This window comes from Pelecanus crispus, chromosome 6 (assembly GCF_030463565.1).
Source record: "Pelecanus crispus isolate bPelCri1 chromosome 6, bPelCri1.pri, whole genome shotgun sequence".
NCBI classification, from domain to species: Eukaryota; Metazoa; Chordata; class Aves; order Pelecaniformes; family Pelecanidae; genus Pelecanus; species Pelecanus crispus.
In genome coordinates this window covers 62,014,244-62,041,770 of record NC_134648.1, presented here as the reverse complement: position 1 = coordinate 62,041,770, position 27,527 = coordinate 62,014,244, and the positions used below count along the sequence as shown (strand labels likewise).

Here is a 27,527-nt window from a genome sequence, read left to right as displayed (position 1 = left end):
TAATGGGTCCAAGCTCTGGAGGCTCAAGGCCATATTTAGAAATTAATTTAAGCACTGAATTTCCATCATGCATCCAGGGATGCATCCTTCAGCCTGCTGCATGCCCTGAGCAAATCCAGCACAGTGCTGGCTCAAGAGTGGGGTGCTGAATTAAAGCCCAACTTCCCCAGGTACCACCTGAGACCCAAATCTCAATGTTGAACCATCAAAAAGGACTGATGCCTACAAAATACAGTTTAAAACCTAGGAGAAACATCAGGGAGGCTGTGCCTGAGTGGCTGAGCCCTCACGGCGAAGGTTTGCTGTGGGTTTCCTTTACCGCATGGACACTTTTATTCAGGTGGGATCTGCCGGCTTGTGGTTTAGATCCCGCCAGGAGCGACATGAGGGGCTGTGAGGGCTGGAGAGGCAGCAGTCTCCCCCGGGAGGTCACGCCATCAGGTCTCCGTCTCGCTTGCATCATACAGAGGGTTGAGGTAGAACACCTGATGGTCTTTGGGAGCCATGTCCTGCAGCCTGTCCTCCCCAGTGTCAATACTTGGCGGCTCCTGCGGCAGCGAGGGAGGGAAAAGCAACTGATGGAGAAGGGAAGCAAAACACTTGGCAAAACCCACCCAGCGCTGAGTCCCTGCGGCAGCTGAGGAGCTGGTGACCCACGGGAGGATGGGACCGTCCCACAAACCCCTCCCGGCCTGGGGAAAGGAGGAGCCCTGCCGGGTGCGCTGCACCTCGCGTTGCAGCCCCACGGGCACCTGAGAGGGTCCTGGCTGGGGCCCCGCCACCTCCTGCCCACGGCCCCGAGCATCCCCGGGCGGCGGCGACTCACCACAGCGAACATGGGGTTGTCGAAGCCTTTGTCACTGGCTGGCCCAAGGGACACCGGGTCCTCTGCTCTGTCCCAAGGCCGGGGGAGGCGCAGGGCAGGCAGCCTGGGGAGAGACCTGGGCATCACCCACCCGCATCCTGCCCATCCCAGCAGCTCCCCCAGACGAAACACCGCATCTTCAAGAGGTGGATGGGAAAATACAGGGCAAAGTCTTAGGCTGTCTTTGAAACGGGATGTTTGTACCTTTTCCCAGGGAAAAGCTGCCCTACCCAGCAGAAACCGTTAAGCCTGGAGGTCTAGGACCTGCATCCTGGAGGGAAGAGTTTGTTCAGAGGCAGACAGTCCCAGCACAGGCTCTGCTTCAGAGCCATCGCTCTCCCCCCGTGGCCTAAAATGAATTGCCACAGAGCTAACACCTGTTCCCACTGCAATCTCAACAAGCACTAATTACTTTTATCATGTTATCATTTTATCATCTTAATCACCATCACCATTTTTATTATTTTCTTCATTAGTCCTATCCTAAGGGTCCCAGTCACCGAGCATCATCCCCTGCACCAGGCGCCTGGTGCGGGTGGGCTCGGCAGTGGGTCCGCACTCATCACCACAGATCCTGAGAGCCCACTGGTACTGAAACACTGTGACCGCCGTGGCACAGGCTCTAAGGCAATCGAAGGAGCTGCATTATCTGCAGGGAAGCTGTACCAGGCCCTTTTTGCTGGAAACAAGCTGAATTCACTGCTTTGCTAGTGGTCAGGACCGCTTTCCTGCATGGAGGCAGACTATTTGTAGGCTCCCAGAGCTGCCTGCCTAATTTGCAGCATCTCTGCCAGTGTCAGATGCCTCCGTGATGCTCGGCAGCACTGCCCAGAAGGGCACCTGCCTTGGAGCTACCCCGGGACATGCAGCAGGAGCGGGTTGGCTGGGGACATGGCCTGGGCTTGGGTTCAGCTCCGTCTCCTGTAGCTACACAAACTTCCCTTCTGCTGCTGATGGAGCTGGTTTCAAAGGCCTGTCCGGAATCCAAAGAAGTGTCAGTGGAAGATAAATCATCAAGTAGCAATTATGGGACTGGGAGTTTTATTTAGAAATTAAATGAAGGCGCGGGTTTATTGCTAGGAAATGTCATGTCAGCACGTGCTGAGTGGCAGGGCAAGCATCCCTGGCCATGGCTGCTGCTGCGTGGTGAGAAAATCCCGGCAGAGGAACCAGGAGGGAAGAAACAACCTGACTTGTGAGCCTGCGACAGGACCAGCATGCCCAGGCAGACACCAATACACCTTACACAGAAATTAAAGCAATTCCCATTCCCTTGTTATAAAAAGCGTAGGGTCCATCCTGTTTACCCGTGGTCAAGCAGGTGAGACGAGCCATAGCAGCTCAGCAGACAGCCCTCCACACAAAGACGTCTGCCAATAAACCCTGCAAAACCCTCCTCGGCAGGGGCAAGGCCCTGCTTGAAGTTGGGTGCAAGAGTGAGGAGCAGAGATGGGTGCCCCAAGCACCTGCTGTGGGCACTGCCAGGACGCCCTATTCACTGCTGGAGCCTGTCTCCAAGCTGCAAGGGGAAAAGTTGATGGAGAAGGGTATTTCTGTCCAGCTCCCAGCTACGGTGAGGCCAGGTGCCATGCACCCTACCGTCCCTCCCCTGGGACCTGCACACCACTCTGCATGCAGTGTGAGCAACTAAGGCACCAGAAGCTGCATTTGCTTCTGGATGCTGTCACTCCCTTTCATGGATACAAAGTTGCTGGACAAGTGCTTTGAATTATTTTGATGCATTTCTATTTAGCAGCTGGCAGTTTCAGTCCTCCATCCCCCAGCAGGACTACAAACTAAGAGTTACAAGGAACAGGAGATGTCCCCTGGCAGCACGACCAGGCTGTGCAGGGTTCCAACCAAGCCACTGCAGCCCCACTCCTGCCAGAGCACACGGTGCCACATGGCACCAAGAAGCAAGTCCTCCCGGCCAAGAACCATTGCAAGAGTACAGAAGTGCCTTTCAGCCAGCTCACCTCCAATAAACTGTGAGGAATGATGAGGGCAATGGTTTTAAACTAAAAGAGGGTAGATTTAGATTAGATATAAGGCAGAAATTCTTTAGTGTGAGGATGGTGAGACACTGGAACGGTTTGCCCAGAGAAGCTGTGGCTGCCCCATCCCTGGAATTGTTCAAGGTCAGGCTCAGTGGGGCTTTGAGCAACCTGGTCTAGTGGAAAATGTCCCTGCCCACGGCAGGGTGCTTGGACTAGATGATCTTCAAAGCTCCCTTCCAACCCAAACCATTCTGTGATGCCATGAACTAGTAACATTGGGTATAGCAGACTGCCCGGCCATGCCCACCACCACGGGAGCTCTGGGCAGCCCTGTGTGCCTCCGTGCCACCAGGCTGGCTGGAAGGACAGCCTTGGGATGATAGCTGCCCCCAGGCAGGAGAAGCCTGGTGACATGCTGCCAAGCAGAAGCCTCATCCCTACCTTAGCTTTCCCTTTCTGTAGAGAAAGAGGATCCCTCCAAGCAACAGGAGACCGAAGAGTAGCCCCAAGACCGTCCCCGCTGTGATCCTGCTCAATGCGTGGCTCCCTGCTGGCCTGCTGAAAGTGCTGCCGGTGGCCACCTCCATTTTGCCACTTGAAATGCCAAGTGCTTCACCTGGGAAAGGGCAAGAAGAAATAGGGGTGAGGAGTGGACGGGGCAACAGGCCCCCACACCTGCATACCACCCCAACTCACACACAGGGCAGAGGGAGCCTGCAGCTGGGTCTGGCACTGCTCACCTGGTTAATCACCTTTCCCTGGGGACAGGGAGTGGGATACAGAGCTGGGTGGACTCAACTGGGACAAGCCTACATGGGTCTGCTACCCATACAACCACCACCAGTTCCCCTGGCTGTGACCTACATGCTCAGCAGCATCTGCCAGCTTACGTGGCTGCCTCCACACACAGCGTTCTTGCTGGAAAGCAGCTCTGCAGAGGGGGACCTGCGGGTCTTGGTGGGCACCAAGCTGACAGTAGCCAGACGTGGCACGGAAGGACAATGGTATCCTGGGCTGCATGAGGAGGAGGGTTGCCAGCAGGCCAAGGGAGATGACCCTTCTCCCTCTGCTCTGCCTTGGTGAGACACAGCTGAAGGGCTGAGCCAGGCTCTTCTCAGCAGTGCCCAGTGACAGGGCAAGACGCAATGGGCACAAACTGAAATACGGTAAATTCCACTTCAACATAAGAAAAAATTGTTGTACTGCAAAGGTGGTCAAATAGGGGGACAGGTTGCCCAGGGAGGTTGTGGAGTCTCCATCTTTGGAGAGATTCAACACCCAGCTGGATACGGCCCTGGGCAACCTGCTCTCAGCGGCAGTGGGGGAGATGGTCTCCAGAGGTCTCTGCCAACCCCAATAATTCTGATCCTGCAGTTCTGCTCTGCCCACACCACTGGCCTACTACAATTAAAATGGTAAAACTTCTGGGTAAGCAAAGTTCACTACTGAAATCACTAGAAATGCAGAGCATGTGTGTTAGGAAGGCTTAGAGGTGTGCTGGACCAGACTGATGAGGACAAGGACCTTAGGAGCGTTCAACTCGAAGAGCTTCAACGAAGCTGCCACTTGATTCCCAGGTGATTCCCTGGTGAAAGAGCAGGGACGTGGGGCTACCACGTGGGCTGCTGGCGGGGCACAAGAAGCTCTGGACAACAGTGGCTTTAGGTACACCCATGGGGGACCCACTGCGGAGGACAGCAGCGTTACCGTGCTGTGCTATGTCCTCCATGACGTCTGCAGCCATCTGCTCCGCAGTGGTGCCGGTCTGCGCTCCCACCTCGTCATCGATCAGCACAATTTGGATGAGAGGAGTAGAGCTTCGGGGTATGACTCCCAGGAAGGTCTGTTCTTTGTGCACCTTGGATATGGCCATCCGCACACCAGCGTACTTGGGATTTTCAAAACACAAGACAACACATAATGAGAACAGGTGGCAGAAATTAGTCGCCTCTGCAGACAGCCACAGCGGATGCACCAGCAAGGCCCACCTATAAATCTTCATGTGAGTCCCATCACAGAGCTGCCATCCCTGTTACCATAGTGCTATTGGGTTTCCCAAATGAGAGGTTTATATCTCCCCTCCCTTTGAAGCTGTGACCAGCACCCAGCACGTAGCGTCCCCCTGTGGAGGTGAGAGCGCCAAGAAAGCAATTTCGTGTAGTACACCCGTTAAATGGTGTATTAAGACATGTGCAGCTGTAAGGAGGGCAGGCAGCAGGCTTTCAGCTCGGGATCAATAGAGAAATACTCTGATATCGATCCTCCCAGTGTACCTTGGAGCACGCCTCCCCCCGCAGCAGCTCCCAGCCAGGAGGAGGGATGTCATGCTGTGTCTGACAAGCAGCAGCGTGGAGTGATGCCCTGTAGAGCATGCATCTGAGTGCCGACCAGTGCCAACAACCCACTCAGTGCTTGCCCACTGGGGAATAAAAAGCAGCCCAGCACTGGGAATGATCTCCCAGAGCCCACGGGATGCATTGCAGTGGGTTTGCATGATCCCAGCCGCATGGGCTGACCTCCCACATTATCTCAACCTGACCTCCTATGTTTTCTAGCCTAGGGTTTCCAGCAAGTCCCCCTGCATCCTTCCCCATTTGCCTGCTGGCAGCTGTTCCTGCCCGACGTTGAGAGGGACAGCGTGGCTGTGGTGGGGAGCAAAGGAGGCTGCACCGGCACCCATGGCAAGTTGGCACATCCAAGAGGCCAAACATGGGGGTGAGCCCTGCAGGGTGGTGGGGAGCAAGGCTGAACCCCCTGCATCCCTGGGACCTTGTGCCCCCCCCAGACAGCCCCACCGGTATTGAATCACGGCAGACGTGGCCAGTGGCTTGCGGTTTCATTAGTCCCTCCTGATTTGGCGGGCTGACATACCTGGCTCAGCAAGGTTTGGACCAGTCTGTCCCGGTACTTCTGCAGGTCAAAATCGGGAGTAAAATCCAGGTTAATCATGGCTCCTGCAGCCCAAAAACAGACAGACAGGACATTGTCACCAAGCCTGGGCAGAGAGCTGTCACAGCGGCACGGCTCTGACCGCCACGAAAGGCACTGGGACCCGCCGGTAGCTCCGTGCAACTGGCCTGGCTGGGCTCAGGAGGGGCAGCTCCACAACTGCCTGAGCAGCACTGCCCCAAGAAACCTCTCCCTCCCTCACTGGTCTTTTTGTCAGCTGGGTTTGGTGAAGGGCTCTTGGTTTCCACCATATTCCAGAGAGAAGCTTTCCCTGGAAAGCTTTCACCTGAGTATCCCCTAGGAAGCACTGCATGTAACTGGGTGTCAGGGCTGCAAGGCTGCGATTCAGCAACGTTACCCTGGCTTTGGAGGGAAGGCGGAGAGGAAAGGATTCCTGTGCTCCCGGTACCATGGCACTGCAGTCATTGGGTCAAATATTTTCCTTGGGAAAAAACCCAAGGAAGCATTTGTTAAAATATGAAATAAAGGCTTTAAGAGGCTCTGCTTTTAGGAACATGTCAGAGAAACATATGGTGCCATTTGGTGTGATATACCAAATATGATATACCAAATATCTAAGTACAACTGTGCCTGAAAAATTCCCCTTAACAACCTTCCAGGTAGGTTAATGGAGAAGCACCTCTTGCAGAGGGAACGCTGTCAATCTGCATGTTTTTATTTTAAATGAAATGAAACGAACTTGCTGTTGGAAAGGTGACATTATGGTGAAAAAGGTGCGTTTCCTCTGAGTGTTTTCCGCTGCATAAACTCTGCAGAGCCCTATTAGCTTGACAAGCTGTGACATCCTGACAGGATAAACCAGAGGCAGGGACAAAAGGGCTGCAATTCAGAACAGGCTCCCAAAAGCCAGGCTGATTCTTCATGGAATCATAGAATCACAGAATGGTTTGGGTTGGAAGGGACCTGAAAGATCACCTAGTTCCAAGCCCCCTGCCATGGGCAGGGACACCTTCCACTAGACCAGGCTGCTCAAAGCCCCATCCAACCTGGCCTTGAACACTGCCAGGGATGGGGCATCCACAGCTTCCCCGGGCAACAGGTTCCAGTGCCTCACCACCCTCAGAGTGAAGAATTTCTTCCTAATATCTAATCTAAATCTACCCTCTTTCAGTTTAAAACCATTACCTATCATCCTATCACTACAGACCCAGACAAAGAGACCCTCCCCATCTTTCCTGTAGGCCCCCTTTTGGAAGGCTGCTATAACATTTCCCCGCAGCCTTCTCTTCTCCAGGCTGAACAACCCCAACTCTCTCAGCCTGTCCTCATAGGAGAGGTGCTCCAGCCCTCGGATCATTTTTGTGGCCCTCCTCTGGACCCACTCCAACAGGTCTGTATCTCTCCTGTGCTGGGGACCCCAGAGCTGGACACAGTGCTCCAGGTAGGGTCTCACCAGCATGGAGTAGAGGGGCAGAATCACCTCCCTTGATCTGCTGGCCACGCTTCTTTTGATGCAGCCCAGGATACGGTTGGCTTTCTGGGCTGCAAGCGTACATTGCTGGCTCCTGTCTAGTTTTTCATCCACCAGTACCCCCAAGTCCTTCTCTGTAGGGATGCTCTTAATCCACTCATCGCCCAGCCTGTATTGGGATTGTACCGACCCCGGTGCAGGGAGATGCCCTGGGAAGGTGGCATGTGGGATGCAGATGGGATCTGCAGATGGGACCCATGGGAGCAGTGCTACAGCAAAACTTCAGCCCACGAGCACCCAGACCCCAGAGCAGCAGCATCCCCTGCACCTGGCTTTCCCCTGCAGAGCCAGGGGAAGGGGGCAGGGGCAGCCAGCGTGGCAGGGAGGAGGAATAGGGCTGTGCCCCCCACTCACCGCAGACCTTGCAGCAGTGGCCCAGGGGTTGCAAAGGGCTCCGGCATGCTGGTGTTGGGCACTGCCTCCCTGATGCCCCGAGCAGGGCCATGCAGATGCGGTGGCCATCCTAAAGGAGATCAGAGCAGAGTCAGTCCCTTGCCCCCCAAACTGTAATGGCACCCCCCTAAATTGCAATGGGAGGACTCACCAGGGCGTTCCCGCAGGCACAGCCAGACTTGTCGGGACAGCCGGTGCCTGTCACCTGCAGAGTGCCATTGCCATGAAACTGCAGCGGGGCGGAGGGACCCCGCAGGTACCCGGCCCAGGCCTCGGGGCTGCTGAGCTCCTAAGCAAGGAAGAGCCACAAAAACTGGTGAGCAACCCCAGCCAGGTCCCAGCACTGTCCCCAGGCACTCAGCCATGCCGCCCGGGCGCCTGGTGGCACGTCTGACAGCCAGCTTGGGGCAACCCCACTGTAGGCAGTGAGTGCAGCAGGAAAATCCTGCCACTACACCCATTCGGGCTTTTCCATGGGGCCAGCAGAAAAACCCTTTCTAATTTAAAACAACAAAAAAAAAAAGGACCACAAATAAATCATGAGATGGCTGGGCTTTTTTTTTTTTTTTTTTTCCCTTCTTGTTTTCCCTCTTTCTGCTGGCCTGGAGAATTCAGTTTATCAGCTTTTAATTATTGCAAGGGAGGGGCTAGATCTGAGGTGTTTTCCTTTCATCTGGGAAGCATTTCAGTGCACTCAGCATTAGCAAAGGCTGAGCCGGACTGACCAGCCTTGTCCTACCAAGCCGATGGTAAGTCCCTCACCCTCTGCCTTCTATAGGAGGCTTCTCCATGCCCTGGCATAGCAGGAGGATCTCTCAGGCCCTGGGGTGAAAATACCCCAAACAGAACAAGGAGTGGGCTGGCTTCAAAGGGACAAAGTAGCTTATAAGGTCAGTTTTTAGGAAATATGCTCTAATCACAAAAATAAAAAGCACCTTTTCTTTCCATCTCATCACTCGGCAGCAGCCTCCACCCCAGGGCATGGCCAGCTCCAGTCCCTGCGAGGGGTGGATTTGGCAGGGGGGATGATGTGTTATGGGTTGGTCCCCAGGAATCAGTGGGACCAGCATCACTCTGAGCACCCAGGACTGCCCACCTCTGCATCCCTGGGGCTACGTGTGCCCTAGGTGAGCTCCATTGGGGTCCTGCCTTGTCCAGACTTGCCTGCACCCGCCTGGGCACCGACTGAGGTTATTACTCAAAAACCGGTTACCTAATGCCTGGCCCTGAAATGGCAGATCCCAGGCAGCACAGCAGCAGAAATAATAAATAACTTATGAAATGTCTGCCGCATCTCCTACTCCTGGAAGGAGCCTGTGTTTACTGCTGCAGTGCCTGTGATCTTTCACTCCTCCGACCGGCGAGGGACGGGGCTCGTTGTGCACCTGATTCCCGGGCTGAAGCACAGCAGGCTGCCAGCATTTCTATAATTATCCCTCCAATCAATTAAAAAGCAGTACCGAAGCAAAGCTGGGAGACAATTGCCGGGCCGCGGGCTGCGTTAAGGTCGGGGATGGGAGGGAGGTGTCCCCAGAGGGCCCCTGAGCAGCGCAGTTGTGGACACGTGCCTGGGAACAGGCAGCCCCTGGGTGCCGCAGAAGATGCCATTTGCTGACAGTTTGACCCATGCACAGTGGCCTTTTTTTTTTTTTTAACATGAATAGTGAGATGGCCTATGCTCCCACGCCGCAGGGAGGGAGGTGGTAACAAACGGGTAGAGGAAAAAAATCATTGAGACCATCCGCAGCAGCAGCAGCCCATGAAGCTGTAGCACTGTGGGAGCGCCCCGTGCAGCACCGCTCCTCCATCCCTGGCTGGTCCTTCCTCTCCTGACCTACTTTGGGGCCATGGTGAGGAGGCGTCAGGCCGGTTTCTCATCATCCCCACGTTACCTGGCCCATGAGAGAGATGCTGCGGAGATGAATCACTCGCCGCGATGAGTCGACGTTTACCCGGAAGGAGGTTTCAGGCTGGAAGATAACATCATCGTAGCGGCACGGGACGTTTTCCTCATCCACAGAAAAGATGCGCCTGCCTGGTTCAAGCTCCCCACTGGGGAGCACGGCCTGCCATAGCATGGGGTCAAACCACGCATGGTGTTCGGCATCAGCAAACCTCACTGTTGCACCTGGAAAAGCAATAGGAAAGGCTGAGCATGACCCAGACCCAAATCCACAGCCCAAATCCATAGCACCTGGAAAAGCAATAGGAAAGGCTGAGCATGACTCAGACCCAAATCCACAGCCCAAATCCACAGCACCTGGAAAAGCAACAGGAAAGGCTGAGCGTGACCCAGACCCAAATCCACAGCCCAAATCCACAGCACCTGGAAAAGCAACAGGAAAGGCTGAGCGTGACCCAGACCCAAATCCACAGCCCAAATCCACAGCACCTGGAAAAGCAACAGGAAAGGCTGAGCATGACCCAGACCCAAATCCACAGCCCAAATCCACAGCACCTGGAAAAGCAACAGGAAAGGCTGAGCATGACCCAGACCCAAATCCACAGCCCAAATCCACAGCACCTGGAAAAGCAACAGGAAAGGCTGAGCGTGACCCAGACCCAAATCCACAGCCCTGAAGGATGCATCTGGGTTGGTAAAATCAGTGAGTGCTTGGCCCAAAGCAGAGTTGCTCACCCTGCGGGCAGGGAGCAAAGGGCCGGCCCAGGCATCGCCTTCCCCGGGCAGCCACTGCAGGCACCTCCCAGAGCCCGGCGGAGGCTCGGCAAAACTTTCCAGTGCTCAGGGCTGGCGTCTCAGCAGCTTAGCCCAGACCCCACTTCTGGCTGCAGACCTCTGGCCCCAGATCCCACAGGACGTTTTTCCCCCACTTCTTTAAAGCTCACCCTTATGGTTAGGGAGGAAAACAGCCATGGAGCCTAAATGCTGAATAACAGCTAAACTGGAAAGAAAATGGGTATGATAAGTCATGTCCCAGTTTCCAAGCAGCCTGGCAGGCCTGCAGAAACATGACCAGCCCTGGTCCCCGCAGTGGATAACCCCCAAAACCAGTGCACCATTTAACCATTAATTATTTAACCATTAACTGTTTCCCTGCTGGACACAGTTAGTATCATCACACAGTGCCCTGCTTCCTTCTCACCCTTCCCCACCGCTGAACCTTTACCGATTCAGCTATCACACAGGCGTTTACTGACTGAATTATTTGCATTCATTTTAAAGTCATGATTTTAAAAAAACCCATTTGTGAAAGCTGCCCCAGAAATGCCTGTTGATTTCAGGTGAGCAGCATGTGGTCAGAAGAAAAAGCCCAGTGCAAGGTGGAGGCAGCTGCCAGAGCATCCCTGATGGGGGGCAAACAGACCCAATGTGGAAGAATTATAGGGATGAAGGTTTTTGGAGTGGCTCCAAACAGCCTGATGCTGCAGCCTCTCCTCCAGCCAGACCCGTTTGGGCTTTTTCTCTCTTTTTTCTCTTTTTTTGCCAGTCAGAGCACAGGCACAGGTGTTCCACTTGGACTCTTCCTTTCCTGTGGCCGAACTAAAAAGTTACTTGCCACTGAAAGCGTTAGGTAGCTCTGAAATACCCAGAATACATCTCCCTAGCAAACAGCTTTCAGACTAATAACAGGCACCGATGAAACAAACCTGCTGCCTCCGTCACTGCAAACCTGGGCTGGAGGCTAAGAGGGGAGGGAAAGATGCACTTACGCTGAAATGCCTGTGCGCACTGGGCCAAAGGCCAGCTTGCTGCGATGGCTGCGGTTCAGCTTGCCGGTGTGTAATTCCTAACCAGTTTTCTTTAGAAATACCATGGCAAAGAAAATGAGGGCTTTGATGTGGTTACATGCTTAATAGGCAGGGTAAAATACAAACAATATTTGCCTCTCTGCCACAACTTCAAAGGCTTCCCTACTATAATTGCTTTTTTAGAAGAGAGGTGATCTAGCAGGAAAAAAAGATCTGATGTGAGGGAGGTCATCAAAGAAAAGGCAGGTATTAAAAGAGGAGTGATTCACTTTGCTCTGAGGTGGGACAGCAGAGACCTTTGTAGAAGCGTTGGGGGTGAATTCGAGTGATTAATCAGGGGCTGATGAGATGACTGGTCTGGGCACAAAATACCTGAATCACAGCCTGGATCCCAGCTGCCATCGAAAGCTGCAAATCCTGCACCAGATGCCAGCACGAGTTCTCCGTTCAGGGGCAGGTACTAGATGAAGGGATTCAGAGTATTACTGTGCGGTCCTGCTGCCAGCCACCCAGGCTTGTAATCAAATAACAGTGCTAATTATTAGGCTGCCTATTACACTTGCTGTCTCCGAGGCACTTTACAGTCATTAGGAGTTACCCTCGCCGTGCCCTGCATTAATGGGAAAATATCAGCTCCCGGTTTTACAGATGGGGACGCTGTGATGGGGAGAGGCAGTTTGACGTTATCTTCCAGTAACACAGAAAAGCATGAAGCATTCAGGGAAGCAAGAAAAAGAAAAAAGCAAAATAAGCTCTTTTGACAGCTCCTTCCTCTTCTTGCACACCCACTTCCACCAGATCAGGAAAGGCTTCATACATCGGTATGCCACGAAAAACCCTTACTTACTCCGCAAGTGGCCAGAGGTCCCTTTGCTTAATGGGTTCCCACCTCCAGGGACTGCACTTACCCCACAAAAAATAACTCAGGGGCCCAAGCAATGCTTGGTGAGGTGTCAGCTAGTGGATTCACACTCAGTGCGAGCTAAGGAAAGCCCTCAGTGGCATTTGGCACAGCTTGCCATAGCTAGACCCTCTTCTTGTTGGGTAGGACATCATGGGCAGGTAGTCAGGGTCACCACGCTTGCCTGGCTTCAGCCCCATCAGGTTTCTGTTCTGGGGCATGAGGACAAACCTCAGCAGGTGCAGCTCTGCCATGGGGGCCCTTTCAGCAAGCAGCTGTGGCCACCCGGGTCACCAGCCAGCACTGCTGACTCCAGGACAGGCCTTGGCAAACTGAGTCAGGCGACTTGTTTACAGTACATGGGTTATTCAGCCCAGCCCATCTTATTTTCCATTTAGAAATTGCCACAGAGAAAGTCGGGCTTTTCCCCAATATTTTCATGTGTCAAGGAGTGAGTGATGTTCATGGTGCCATTCTCCTCTAACTTGGTCTAGTCAGGGTTTTAGGATCATTGCCCAGACAGCAGCTAAAAGCCCTCCAGGACTGCGTTATGCCTGTGCACTGGGTCCTTTGCTCAGGCAAAAGCATGTTAGATGGGATTTTAAGGTTTCTTCTACTTAACTGGTCTTTAAATATGCATGTAGGTTAGAGAAAGCAAGACTTATGAATGACTGCTGTGGGTGGCTGCGATGGCTCTCTGTCCTTGGGGCAGTCCTGCCTGAGGATGCTCTGTCCCACACAGGCACTGCCCTGGAGGGGTGGGTGGACATGGCAAAAAGCTCCTCACCCCCAAGCTGTAGGCGGCTGTTTAGAACTTCAGTGCCTTGCTGGTGTGGTGCTTTGAAGTCCATAGCCCTGGTCCCCCTCTTGGTTCAGGAACTGTGAGAAGCCAGGGTGGAGAGCAGAGGGTGGCTGCCACTGAGAAGAGCCCCGCAGTGCTCCTGTGCACCACCTGCTTCAGACCCAGCAACGTCGTATGTGGGGCTGGAGAAGAAGGGAGGACGAGGTGAATAGCTGAGGTCTGGGCAACATCTGCCCCAAGGGAATGGAGTGTCCCCACCGGCCAGGAAGAAGCCTTTGCCTATGGATGCTGCTCCATGAGACCACAGCAAGTGCAATGCCTAACTGGAAAACATGCCATCATGTTCCCTGAATTTCTATTAGTCTTGAGTAAAGGCAATTTTTCCAGTACTGAAGCACTGAAAGAGGCTGAAAGGTCTGCCAGAATAATGGCAACGTGCCCTTTAGCTGCAGATATAAAAGCTATGTCTGATGACGTTTTGAGGCTCAGGACTTGGCCTGCTTTGAGCTGGGCAAGGTCTATGCTACCAGCTTCTTTCACAAGGTGCCTCATTTCAGAAATGTCTTGGCTTGTTTTAATGTGAGCCCACGCAGCAACAGGTGGTGGGACACTTTGGGGCAGTCAGCTACCATCAATACTCAGGGCAGGTGCTGCCGGCTAAGTCCCTTCTTCCAAACCCACTGGGCCATCTCAGGCTGGAGCCCCTCACCGCTGCCTCTTGCCCAGTTTGCAGGTTGCCACCCTGCAGCCTGCCGTGCATGATGGGGCCGAGCAGGGAGAGTGGCCAGCTGGCTGCTGGGGTCCAGCTGAGCTGCTCAGGATGGGGTTTTGGATGGGATGCAGTTGATCAGTTCACCAGCACAGGGTACCAGCTCTTTACAGCAGTTACCTGTGGGCACTTGGGCCTGCAGCTGCACCCATCTTTGGGTGGAGGAAGAAAAATCAGACAGCAACTGCTGGTGACAGGGATGGCTGGTGACACAGCAGGGTCATGGCTAGCTGGCCTCTGTTCACTTTCCCAGGCTGCAGAAGTTGGCGTTTGTGAGTGTTGTGGCTGGATCAAGACCACTGGATTGGGAAGTCCCTGCTCTGATTCCTGCCTGCCTGACAGCTCTTTCCCCTATAGAGTTACCAAATACTTTGACTACGGCTGTGGGTCACAGCTTCCCAAACACCCTGCAGTGGCCATGCAGCACACAATGAGCTTTCCTGTCCAGGGGGGTGTTCATTCAGATCTTCACAAATTAACTAGGGGGAGAAAAAAGCCAGAGAGACAACAGTTGGACAAATACGTGCCTACATCTGTAAGCTGCATCACTCACGCTGCTCCAGGGAGCAATGCAAGAGCGTTTTGCGCATGCATTATGACAAAGCAAAGCAAGGAAAATCTGGTAAGGATTCACATGGCATGGCTGAGTTCAGTGTGAGGAGAGCAGGGATGAGGTGAGCTTGGTGGGTTGAAGATACACACACACGTGCACACAGAGATGCACAAATGCTGGGCCAATGACCAACCACGGTCATGTCCTCCTGTGCCTGGGAGGGCCCAGGTGAGTGGGGTCTGGATGGGGTGAGGAGCAGATGCAGGGTCAGCAGCACGCGGCATCAATCCTACCCACGGGGAGAGGTGGGACAAAATGCCTCACGCTAAACCTGCCCTACACCTGCAGTATCTATGCAGGGCTCTGGAGACACTGGGCTCTCTGGTAAAGACAGCTTCTCTAGCTACCGCTGGAGATGCCCCTCTACCACCACGGCCAAAACCCCAGGCTGGCCGGACTTCCCAAGCCCAGTGGAAGCTGTCCACGTGAGTGTGAGCGTGGCAGGGAAATGAGAGTCCCACAGCACACAGTGTCCCAGCCGCTGACCCCTTCACCCTCTGGGACTGCCCAAACGCTGTTAGCACCAGCCCTGGAATTAAAATGCAAGGCAATGCGATGCAAGCCAGGGGATGGAGCCACCTCATCCCCACAAACTTGAAGTGCAAGAAGAGCCCTGTACTTCTGCTTCACAGCAGGAGTTTCTGAGGCTGCAGGTCCTTGCCCGCCAAGGCGGACATGTTGCCATCCACCACCAGCCCTCCCCGAGATGCATGCCACTGGGCAGTGTTTCAGAAGTGGCTCTGTTGTTCAGTGGATCTTAGTTTGGAAATAATTTGCCCTTTCTTTTTTCCTAACGTAAGTTAACCATCTCAGCTTGCTGCAGAGGACAAATGGAGACTCCAGTTGGGCAGTGGCTTTCTGCATTTGGGTATTATTTAGTATAGAAATTGCATATAGGCTGGGCCACTTTCCAAGTACATTTTGAACTGAGCAATGACATGTACCAAAGGACCAGAGCCAAAAAGCTGGCGGTTTCATCTCCTTTCCCTTGCTCCTGCCAACCTGTACTCCAGGGCCATTAATACAGCGAGCTTTGAGTCCCATTAGTCATTTCCCATCCCTGATACTGGTAAATGACTTATCTCTTCAGTCATCGTTATCAAGTGTAATGACAACTGAAACACAGTCATCATTTTTCACATCGAAGTCAGCAAAAAAAAAGAGGAAAGACCCCATGTGGCTCTCAACCCACAGTCACCACGTTTGCAACCCCAGCGTTGCACTGAGAAGAAATCCTGCTGCCCCAATGTGTAAGTGAAAATGAAACTAACCTCTGAAATGCAAAAGAAAAAAAATGGCAAAGGCTTGGGCGCATGGCTTTTGAAGTGGGTTGCTTTGAACTGGCCTCCGGCACATCCCAGCTCTGCTCAGTTTGTGAGCATCAGGCTGAGATGACTGACAGCAGCAGTGTGACTGGCATGTCACCATCATCAGTGCAGGAAAAAATGCGGCACTAATGCTTCAAAGCCGGGTGAGCGAGGCTCGTGATTGCAGCTGGCTCTTCCATCAACCTCGTTCTAATTCACAGCATCAACATGTTTCCAGCTCTGGAGCCCTCAGCACAAGAAGGACATGGAACTGCTGGAGCGGGTCCAGAGGAGGGCTACCAAAATGATCCGAGGGCTGGAGCACCTCTCCTACGAGGACAGGCTGAGAGAGTTGGGGTTGTTCAGCCTGGAGAAGAGAAGGCTGCAGGGAGACCTTATTGCAGCCTTTCAGTAGTTAAAGGGGGCCTATAGGAAAGCTGGGGACAATCATTTTAGCAAGTCCTGTTGTGACAGGACAAGGAGTAATGATTTTAAACTAAAGAAGAATAGATTTAGACTAGACATAAGGAAGAAATTTTTTACAATGAGGGTGGTGAGGCACTGGAACAGGTTGCCCAGCGAGGTAGTGGAGGCCCCATCCCTGGCAACATTCAAGGTCAGGTTGGACGGGGCTCTGAGCACCCTGATCTGGTTAAAGCTGTCCCTGCTCACTGCAGGGGTGTTGGGCTAGGTGACCTCTAAAGGTCCCTTCCAACCCAAAGCATTCTATGATTCTGTGATTCTATGAATTCCTTCCTTGGGTGAGACTGTGCCACCGTCACCATTGCACAATGCCGAGACTGCCTGGGCACGCTGGGCTCCGCAGCACTGCACCCATGGGTGCACCAGCGAGCGGCTCGGTAGGCATCGGGGCTGTGCAGAGCTCCTGGGTACATCCCCTTGCCCAGCACCCGGCCCAGGGGCAGCTCCCGGGCTGGCACTGCTGGCACCCCATGGAAACACATCGCTGGGGTAGGATGTGAAGGGATTATCTGTCCGCCACGGAGAGGATGTGTGCCATAACCCACCACAGACGTTAACACTCAAGGATTTCTGTGTTCAGAAAAGGGCAACGAAGCTCATGAAGGGTCTGGAGCACAGGCCTTATGAGGAGCGGCTGAGGGAACTGGGGTTGTTTAGCTTAGAGAAGAGGAGGCTGAGGGGAGACCTTATCGCTCTCTACAACTACCTGAAAGGAGGGTGTAGTGAGGTGGGTGTTGGTCTCTTCTCCCAAGTAGTTAGCAATAGGACGAGAGGAAATGGGCTCAAGCTGCGCCAGGGGAGGTTTAGGTTGGAAATTAGGAAAAATTTCTTTACGGAAAGGGTGGTCAAGAATTGGAACAGGCTGCCCAGAGAGGTGGTGGAGTCACCATCCCTGGAAGTGTTCAAAAAAAGGGTAGATGTGGCACTTCGGGACATGGTTTAGTCTAGTCCACCCTTGATTGGTTTAGAGTGGACTTGGTAGTGTAGGTTAATGGTTGGACTGGATGATCTTAAAGGTCTTTTCCAGCCTAAACGATTCTATGATTCTATGATTCTATGTCTCGCAGTCATCCTTTGGTGGGGCAGCGGCAGCCCCACACATGGCAGCAGGAAGGCAGGGCAGCAACCAGGCAGACCCTGCCCGTTGCTGCCCGCAAGTGGGAATAGTGGGGGTTTTCCTAATGCCCATTGGGGCTGGGGGGGTCTGAGCGCAGCCGGGTGTGAGGGTGCTTGGGTGGGATCCAGCTGCTGGCTGAAGGCCCCAGAAGGGCACGAGGCCGGATTCATCTGCAGGTGAATCCCTTTGACGGCTCTGGAGCGTTGCCAGGGGCTCGCTCGCCGCAGGGCTTCTTGGGTTCGTTAGCGGGGTTCGTTCTTGCTTTCCTGCCCCGGCTGAAGCTCCCACCTGTATCCTTGGGCTGGCATCCCCAGGAAAATGGGCAAGAAATGCATTTTTTCCCAAAAAAACCTCACGCTCGGGCAGGCTGGTGCAGTGCAGGGCAGGGCACAGGAGCTATTGCTCCGTCCGGCGGGACCCATCAGCAGCAGGCAGAAGATGCCCACCAGCCCTCCTCTGCTCCCAGCAATAACTCACCCCTCTGCTTTTGCCACCCGGAGCAGGCAGGGGCACGGGCAGGGGAGCAGTGGGACGCCATCATTTCAGCGCCATCCCCCAAAAGCCAGCCAGGCGCTTGGCTGCTCTCCCCGCCTGCGGCCCTGCCTCCCCCTCCTGCAAGGCAGGCTCCTTTTGGCAGTAGGATGCCGTGCTCTCTTAATGCAGGAGCCGGTTCCCCTGCCATGTCTGCTCATCACTTTTTACATGTGTTTCGGGGCACGGGCTCCCAAGCTGGCCTTGCCACCATGTCCCCTGGCACAGGGTTGGCCCGACACATTGTGTTCCCGAAACATCACACTCCTGCCTGTCCCCACAAAGGAGCCACAGGTCCTGGCTGTCCTGTGTGGTTGCTGTCCTGCACACAACCCTGCCAAACCACCCCGCAAACCCCAATAAAAGCCATCAGGGCATAAAAAAAGCAACCGTCCTAAAAAAGCCATTACTTTGACTGCAGCCACCCAGCGCACACCTCCAGATGCAGAGCCAAACAGGTCATAGCAGGGTGCAAAAATCAGATGTCCCAGGGGGGCAAGGGAATGTCGGGAACCCCTTGGGGAGCGCATTAAGGTAAACTAGCCCAAGATACCTGAGTTCTGGATGCAGAAAGCACACAGACACTTAAAGCCATTTGCCAAACCTACTTTAGGTTAGTTCAGCTCATTTTCCTGAACTTCCCTCTGCAGACAAGGTCAGGGAGAGCTGGAAAGCGGTGGTGTGGGCAGGGCAGCCATGCCTGGCATCGAGGGACAGCAGCTGGTGCACGGAGCGGCTGCCCAGCCAGATCTGCCCCAGTATCCGCTCCAGCCCAGGATGCCAGCAAGCTGCTCTGCTCATCACAGGCTTTAATCACTGCTTCTGCTGGAAACAAGCCTGCAAGGAGCAAATAAACTCGGGGAGGTGACAGCAAAAGGCTGTTTTACCACACGCCTTTCCTAGGGCAAACCTTCAGCGGGAATGCTGCCGGAGAAAAGCCTGCAGGATTCGGGCTTGTAATGATGCGCTGGCACACACGCACGCACACACGCACTCCCATGAAATTTTTACCTTCATCTCAGGAGAAGGAAAATTAATTCCTTTTCTGGGTGTCTCGTTACCCTGCTGTTTGTGCCGGCGCCTGGGACGAGCACAAACCGTGGCAATTCATTAGAGCGGGCGCCCCTGGAGAGCAATTGGCATTTCGAGATCAATCTCTGCCAGGAACCGAGCAGGAGCATCCTGCAGCAAAGCCGAGTACATTCTGCTCTCGCAATTAGGCAGCTAAAAATATAAGGCTGGGCAAGATGTCCCTGGTTAGACCCCAGTGCCCCGCACGCTCCTGACCCTCGTTCAGCCTTTGCGGCCCCTCACCGGGCAGGCAGGGAGGAGGTGCAGGCAGCTGCTGCCGCTATGGCAGGGCTCGGTGATGGGGCAGAGCTGGAAATGTGACATTGGTGCTGCCGAATAACCCCCGCCAGTGCCCTCACCCTGGCACCATGGGCGTCAAGTGAGGCTGCTCTGCCCACGTGGCTAAACCTGACTCCTGCCACCCCAAAAATAGTAAGCAGCATCATCCATCCTTGGCCTGTGCAGTGGTTCTGGCTGGCTCGGGCACAAACTGTGCCAGGGCTGGTGTTATCGGGGCAAATGTTGGGCTCGCAGCTGCAGCCATGCCCTGGCCTGGCTGCCTTTCGAAGCGCAGCCATAGCCAGAGGCTCTAAACCCCACGGAGGAGCCCTTCTCCCCCAGCAGGGAGACAAGCAAAGCCAAAGCCCGCCGTGCCCTGGAGCACCCATGTCAGGCACTACCACCCTGAGCGCCTCCATCTTTTTTGTGCATTTACCCCCACGTGCCCCTGAAAGCCAGCTAAATACCCCTCTGCATCTTTAGGCAGCTAAATACCATAGAAAATCCAGCATAATCACAACGGTTGTGCTTCAAAGTCACTTACGCTTAAGGTGGATTTGGATTTAGTGTGTGGCTGAATTAGGGACCCACGCAAAACTTCAGACCAAATAACCTCCAAGCTGGGTGATAAATGGGTTTTCTCTGAGTGGGGAGGTGGGCTGCATGCCCCAACAGCCCTGGCTTCCTCCCGAGAAAGCAGCTCCCGGTGCTTGGCCAGTGCCCCCACGGGATGGGTGGGGAGGGGAGCCAGAGGGCTCACCATACGGAATATAAATGTCTAGGGGAGGTTGACAGTGGCACATAAGGACCCCCCCAGTATCCCAGGTCTCGCTCCACTCGGCTGGGGAGTCAGGGTGGGAGGTCTCATGCTGACCCTCCGCCGGCGGGGCACTGGCACCGAGCATTCCCCCGCTGCGGCACGCACCGCCCTCATGAAAGTCAATGAGAGCCCAGCCCCTTCCCCGGCCATGAATTTCCTCCTGCGCTACTACAGCAGGCAACACGCTCTTTTTTTTTTGGCCAAAGACTGTATAGCATCTCCATGGCGACTCTAAAGCTTAATGTATTCCCGCTGATTTAAGTGATTAATGCTCTGGCGCGGCGCGGCCGGCAGCTGAACAGGTACAGCCCAGCCTCTCTGCAAAAAGCCTCATGACCAATTCATTTTCTAACCACCCGGTTGCCAAATTTCACGCTATCCCCACAAGTGGCAGACCAGCTCAGGTGCTGGATTTCATTCCTCTGTCATTCCTAATGACCTGGTGACCCTCCTGGTGGATGAAGGAAAGGCTGTGGACATCATCTACCTGGACTTCAGCAAAGCCTTTGACACAGTCTCCCATAGCATTCTCCTTGGGAAGCTGGCAGCTCATGGCTTGGATGGGCATAGTCTTCGCTGGGTTAAAAACTGGTTGGGTGGCCGAGCCCAGAGAGTTGTGGTGAATGGAGTTAAGTCCAGTTGGCAGCCGGTCATGAGCGGTGTTCCCCAGGGCTCTGTTTTGGGGCCAGTCTTGTTTAATATCTATCAACGATCTGGATGAGGGGATTGAGTGCGCCCTCAGTAAGTTTGCAAATGACACCAAGTTGGGTGGGAGTGTTGATCTGCTGGAGGGTAGGATGGCCCTGCAGAGGCACCTGGACAGGCTGGACCCATGGGCCGAGGCCAACTGCATGAGGTTTAACAAGGCCAAGTGCCGGGTCCTGCACTTCGGTCACAACAACCCCATGCAACGCTACAGGCTTGGGGAAGAGTGCCTGGAAAGCTGCCTGGGGAAAAAGGACCTGGGGGTGTTGGTTGACAGCCGACTGAACATGAGCCAGCAGTGTGCCCAGGTGGCCAACAGCATCCTGGCTTGTATCAGGAATAGTGTGGCCAGCAGGAGCAGGGAGGTGATTGTCCCCCTGTACTCGGCGCTGGTGAGGCCACACCTGGAATACTGTGTCCAGTTTTGGGCCCCTCAGTACAAGAAAGACATTGAGGTGCTGGAGTGTGTTCAGAGAAGGGCAACAAGGCTGGTGAAGGGTCTGGAGCACAGGCCTTGTGAGGAGCGGCTGAGGGAACTGGCGTTGTTTAGCCTGGAGAAGAGGAGGCTGAGGGGAGACCTTATCGCTCTCTACAACTACCTGAAAGGAGGGTGTAGTGAGGTGGGTGTTGGGCTCTTCTCCCAAGTAGCTAGCAATAGGACAAGAGGAAATGGGCTCAAGCTGCACCAGGAGAGGTTTAGATTAGATATTAGGAAAAATTTCTTCACAGAAAGGGTAGTCAAGCATTGGAACAGGCTGCCCAGCGAGGTGGTGGAGTCACCATCCCTAGAAGTGTTCAAAAAATGGGTAGACGTGGCACTTGGGGACATGGTTTAGTGGTCATGGTGGTGTTGGGTTGATGACTGGAATGATGATCTTAGAGGTCCTTTCCAATCTTAATGATTCCTAGTTTTTACTTTCATTATAAATAATCCAGCCACCAAGCCAGGAAACATGAAATTGCTACTCTACCCTTAATTGGTTTAGTGATGGACTTGGTAATGTTAGGTTAATGGTTGGACTGGATGATCTTAAAGGTCTTTTCCAACCTAAACGATTCTATGATTCTATGTATCACCTAGCAACAACAGAACATGGCAGCGCACGGGAGGGAGGTGGCTGAGCTGAAATTAAAAAGAAATATTAACCACCACGCTAGGAAACTTGCTGGGACAGTTCATTGCAAATCGTTGGGGCGGTGATGCTCAGAAGGAAAGCATGAGCCGCGGGTCGGGTGATAGCCTGAGATGAGCTTGGTTGCTCACAGGAGGTGCAACTTGGTGCAGCAGTGGGGCGAGCTGCTGGCTGGAGGGGAACAGTGCCGCGCTCTCGCAGCCAGTGCGGCTGCCAGGATTTATTCCCTCGTGGGCCCCCCAGCCCTCCTCTCCTCCTGCACAGCGGTGGGACTATAACAGTCGCTGCAACCCTGGACCCTGCGCAGCCGCTTGCCAGCAATGGGATCCCAGAGAAACCCCGGGGCAGCAGACGGTCCCCGGGGGCTCCCGCAGGGACCGCCGGATCCTTTGATTGGGATAAGTTGGGGGCCACTCCGGCACCCTGACCCTGTCACTCAGCCACAACGGGAAACGTCCGCCCGAGCAGCCGGCTGGCACAGCGGCACGGCCACGGATGTCATTAGTTGTGCAAAGGTTGTGTCGCACCTCCCTCTCCTTCAGCCCGCCGCAGGGCTGCTCAGCTCGGCTCTTTCGCTTGGTTGTGAAAGGCTTACGCCATAATGAATAACGCTGCTTTGCAATTATGCACTTTGCAGGCCTCTGCTGAAAGTACTCTAGAAATATTATACATTCATCTGTAAGTAAAATAAAATCTACTGGAGTGATATTTTGCTCTTTTCTTCTCTGGGTAAATTCCACATCATTTATTTCATTATATTTGTACGTATTTCCCCAGTACATTCTTTCCTTCAAAAATTCATATTTAAAATGCCATATAAATAAAGTAACTCCTCCAAATATTTGTACAGGGATTAAATGCGGCGCATGGCATTATTAAAGCATCAAAACTATTAGTGGCGTAGACAGCCTGAACATATTACACCACATAAATTTCAAGGGCTTGTTTGGATTTAATGGCCAATAAAAGAGCAAAGCTGCTCTAAAACAGAGAGAGAAAACTCGGCCACAAGGTCGTTCCGTCCAGCGGAGAAGGTTTTGCAAATGGGATCCAGGCCATTTTGTGCCATCCTGGGGCTGGGCTGGGGATCGCTGGCAACCCATCCCACGCTGATGTGTTGGGGCAGCGAAGGTTTGCTTTTCCCTTTAATTCCTTCCTCCCTGTTAAATTTGACCCTCCACACTGTGGGGATCGAGACCCTGCGCTTTCATGGCTGTCTGTCAGCCTGCTCCGGGAAGGGGTCCTCTTTCTCGGGGACACTGGGTTGCTCAGAAACCCCTCCGAGGTGAGGCCCCCCCCAGCCTGATCTCACCCAACATACACATTTCAGTAGGGTGTTGTGCCCGTCCTGCCATGGCCAGGCTAACAGCACCGCAGAAAAATATAAAACCCAACGGCACTTGAAAGGAAATATCTCGAGCAATGTTTTGGGATTTCCCAGAACAGTTTGTTTTCATTTCAAGATATATTGATGTCAGCTTCACTTAGCCTCTGCTCCGGGCTAGAGCTGGCTCCATGTCGGCAATGCCGCGTGTTGGTGCTCCTCGGCAAACTACTGCCAAGGTCCCAGTCCCATGGAGGGGCTTTTTCCCTTCCTTTGGGGAGGAAAAATTAATTTCTTCCAAATGAAAGTGGGTTTTGGGGTGCTCCTCCCATAGCCCCCAGTGAAAAAAAAATAAACCCAGAAATGGGCTGTTTGGCTCCACAGCGCAGAGTCCCCCTGGCTTCTGTGACCCTTATTCCCTGCCCCAGCCGAGGCATCCTGGGCGAGTCTGGCCGGAGCAAAATGTGGAAGTCCCTGGAGAGGGGGACGGGGGACGTGCCACCGGCTGCCAGCGCGCCAGCGCCAGCCCTGCCCTCGCCCGCCCTCCCGGTGCCGCCGCACGCTGCCTTACCATATCCGTCAGCATGTGGGGAGACCTGACGAAGACTGAGACGACCTGTAAGGAAAGGAAAAATAAAAGCAGGCTTTCCCCCGGCAAGTAAAGGGCTTTTCTGAACGCCCAATGGTATTTTGGGAAAAAAACCCAAACACACACACACACACACACACAAAAAAAAAACCAACAAACAAAAAAACCCAAGAACTAAAAACCAAAAAAACATAAAAATGGCCAATACCTTGTTCTTCTCAAAATGAACCACATCGCTGGCACAGGGGACTCTGCCTTTATCCCAGTTGGAGGCAGTTTCAAAATTGGTGTTGGGGATCCACTGCTTGTACACGGCGACGGCGGCAGCTGGGAGGAGCAGGGAAACCAGTGTGACCCAGTCCGTGGGAGGCACTGGGAGCCCTGTCCAGGATGTGCTATGGGATGGGTTGGCCTTTTCAGGCCAGATTTGGGGATTTTCCACTCAGAAGCGGTCCCTGCGTGTTCCCAGTTGGACAGTCACAGCCCTCCTCGGCACAGGGGATTTTTTTGGCTGGGTGATGGCTTTTACCTACCCAGGTAGGAAGAGGAGTAAGGGACAAACATTTGGTAGGCAGAGAGAAGGCAGGAAAGTCCTGCAGGCAATGGGTAAGAATAACATACACCTGGTACCTAAGCATTCATTGCAGTGGGTTTTGTTGCCACGCAGACTAATCAAATGTGCAGAGACCCCCTTGACCTCGGTGTTTCCAGTAGATACGGAGCGGGCATGCAGAGTTGGCAGGACCATGAGGACAGGATGAGAGGAGAAAGGTCATTTGCTATGGGTCGTGTAGCACAAAATATGGGCTGGTTTCATGTGTTTGGGACTGGAGGGGCAGGATTCAACGGTGTCCTGCAGCCTCAGGCACCGGCAGGTTGGGAAATAGAGGTCCTCCCCATGGGGCTTGCCGGGATGGTGGTGGTCCTGCCCACGGGTCCCCGCAGCGATGAGCCCGCAGGCTGGGGCCGGGCCGTGGCAGAGGTGGGTTTCCACGCTGACCCGCTGTGTTTGCGTGAGCGCGGTGGAGACGCGTGCCTCCTGGCCCAACGTTGCCCAGGCTTGGCTGGGAGATGCACGTCCAGCTGAAGGTGAATCTCCAGCAGCCTGAATTAAATGGCTTCAGGCAAGCGAGTTATGAGACAGAAAAGAGGAAAGAAAGAAAAGAAGAAACCTTCGCTCTTAATATGGATCATCTTTTCTTTAGGGGAAAACCCCACAAAACTACAAAATAGGTAGAAAGCCAGTGGTGGATGGGACCTGGCCACAGAGGGGGCAAGGAGGGGCCATGGGGGGACCCCCATCCTGGGATGGGAGGGGGGCCTGAGTGACTCCGGCCGATGGAGGGAGGTGCCCTGCAGAAAGCCTGGGCCCTGCTAGTCCGAAGGACGGGAGGGACGTGGCAGGTTGTGCTCTGTAGGCTCTGTGGAGGTTTTATCAGTGCGCAACGATCACCTCAGGGCCTAATTTGCAGTCTGACTCTGCAGTACTGTAGCCACTGCCGGGCAAAGAGGAAGCGATATATTTTTAAGCTGAATGAAAGTTCTAATGTAGGAATAGGGGTGGGAGCCTGGGTGCAAGGAGCAGAGGGGCCCCCCCAGCCCCACACCAGGCTGCAGCCATGACTTTTAGCTGCCTGAAGGACCCCTTAGCACAGCAAACACCCCCCTGCCCCATATCTACTTTAAAACCCACTGAGAGGGAAAAGTACAGCAATGAAAACCACACCCGGGTAGCTGCTTGCAGTGTCATGGGCACAAACACCTTGCTGATTTGAGGTCAAAAAGAGCTTAAGAAAGGCAAAAGCCCCCAGATGGTAATTGCAAGTTGTTCTGTCCCTGCTATGGTTGACTTGCGTCCCTCCCGTCCTGGGAAGCCGGAGAATGGAGAGGTTAAAGCTCCAGCAGAAAGGCTCAGCTGGCCCCATTGCACACACGCCTCACGTTCCTGCAGCTGCGAGGTGTTGTGTCAAGCGAGCTCGTGCCGTGCTGCACCACAGCGATGGCTGTGTGTGCTGACCCGGCTTGGCTACAGCAGTGGCGGGGGCTTCTCCTCTGGCTGGGGGCTCTGAGACTGCAGAGGTCAACCTCCCGTTGCAAAGCCTTTTCCCCTATGCAGCTGCACTGATGCATTCCTGCACCCTCCACAGCCCTAGAAATATCAGCCTGCTATTTAATCAGCCTTGTCTCCAGGGAAGCGCGGTCCTTGAACATCAAAGCGACATGCATATTCAACAGAGAATGTGTCCTGCAGTGCGGAGCTGCTGGCTTCAAGTAAGAGCAGGAAAACCCGAGCTGCGGAGGTGCAGTGGGCACGATACACTAGTCCCAGCCTCATTCCCCTGCCTTCTCTCCGTCCAGTTGGAAATGCCTTCTCCCGTTTGCGTTACAGATATGCCTGAAGTGACAGAGCCTGCAGCTCTGCTCCGAAACAGGATTGCCGTAAGTGCAACCAGAGAAGTTGTCCAGCGGTCACCCCTGCTCGCCATGGCGGCTGGGCCCTGGGCATACTCACCAAGGAGCTGCAGGACACGGAGGAGGAGGAACAGGCACTTCATTTTGCAGCAGGCTGCCAGCCTTCGCCTCCGCAGCCCCTGCCCGGCTGGACCTTGGACCCTCCCCAGGGGCACGTGATGGGCCCAGCCCGGAGGAGGCTGCAGGGAGAAGGGAACAAACCAGGACAGGAGGCAGGTTTCCCCCAGCACAAACCAGAGCCTTGCTCAGTCCCAGAAGCCAGTTCGCTCTCAGAGTTGCTCCTTTCCCAAGCTCCCCACTTCCTTGGCATCCGCGGGGAGCCTGGGAGAGCCGCTAAGGAACACGGCGGGGAGGCGAGAGCGGTGGTCCCGCCAGCTCGGCTCACCGGACCTCGCCGTCCGCGCCCCCTCCACCCATCCGGGTCCTGCTAAAGGGCGGCAAGCGTGACTGCGCCATGTGCACATCCCACACCGCTCTCCCCTGCAGAACGCTGGCTACCTTGTAATTACTAATAACGGCCTCAATGCGTTTTCAATTAGCTCGCTTGGAAGAGAGCAGCTCCCAGCGACGACTTGTAATTGTACTTTGGCCACCAGCTGATTTGCTCATTACCCGGCACGCGCCGCGGCAGCGCCGGCACTGCCCCACGCTGCTTTTGTTGAGGCTGCCGGGGGCCAAAGGGGGCAGCTGGCGGCGGCGCCAGCGCCTGCGGCTGCAGGAGGAGGAGGAGCAGGAGGAAGGACCCCACCATCTCTGTCCTCTGCCCCAGAGCGGAGCGATGCTGCATGCAGGTCTGGGCCCGGGTCTTTGCAAGGGTGTGTTAGGAGTAGAAAAGGATGGGAGGAGAGCAATGACAGCCTTGGGAAGGGGACAGCGTGGGGACGGTGACAAAGATCCGTGCCATGGGGAGAGCTTTGGGGCTCAGCACCCCTCTAGCAGGGACCCTTCAGCTGACGCTGGTACAAGCAGGGTGAGGGCAGAAGATTTGTGAATGCAGGGGTTTACAGGAACCCAGGAGGAGACTGGAGCAGTGCTTGGAAGGGACATCAGTGGAGGGGTCACAAACCACAAGAAGCTCTGACCTGACACCAACGAGGATTTAGGAGCGCAGGAGAGGGAACAGGCCATCCCATCCCACCCTTCATGCTCCCACCACTTCCCAGCTTCTAATTGAGCAGACCGGGGCAGGGGGAGTAGGGACCAG

At 54.3% G+C, this 27,527-nt stretch overlaps 1 protein-coding gene across 1 annotated transcript; it reads right to left on the bottom strand.

Annotated features, from left to right (window-relative positions):
• Positions 1-437: 437 nt before the first annotated feature.
• AMN (amnion associated transmembrane protein) lies at positions 438-26,418 on the bottom strand. Its single transcript, XM_075713077.1, has 12 exons — positions 26,364-26,418; positions 24,060-24,178; positions 23,834-23,878; positions 11,780-11,867; positions 9,589-9,824; positions 7,848-7,985; positions 7,658-7,766; positions 5,734-5,816; positions 4,570-4,756; positions 3,304-3,478; positions 827-929; positions 438-548 (listed from the first exon to the last, which is right to left on the bottom strand). The coding sequence occupies exons 1-12, from the start codon at positions 26,404-26,406 to the stop codon at positions 438-440; spliced, it is 1,437 nt and encodes a 478-aa protein (XP_075569192.1). The 5' UTR covers positions 26,407-26,418.
• Between the last annotated feature and the right edge of the window lie 1,109 nt (positions 26,419-27,527).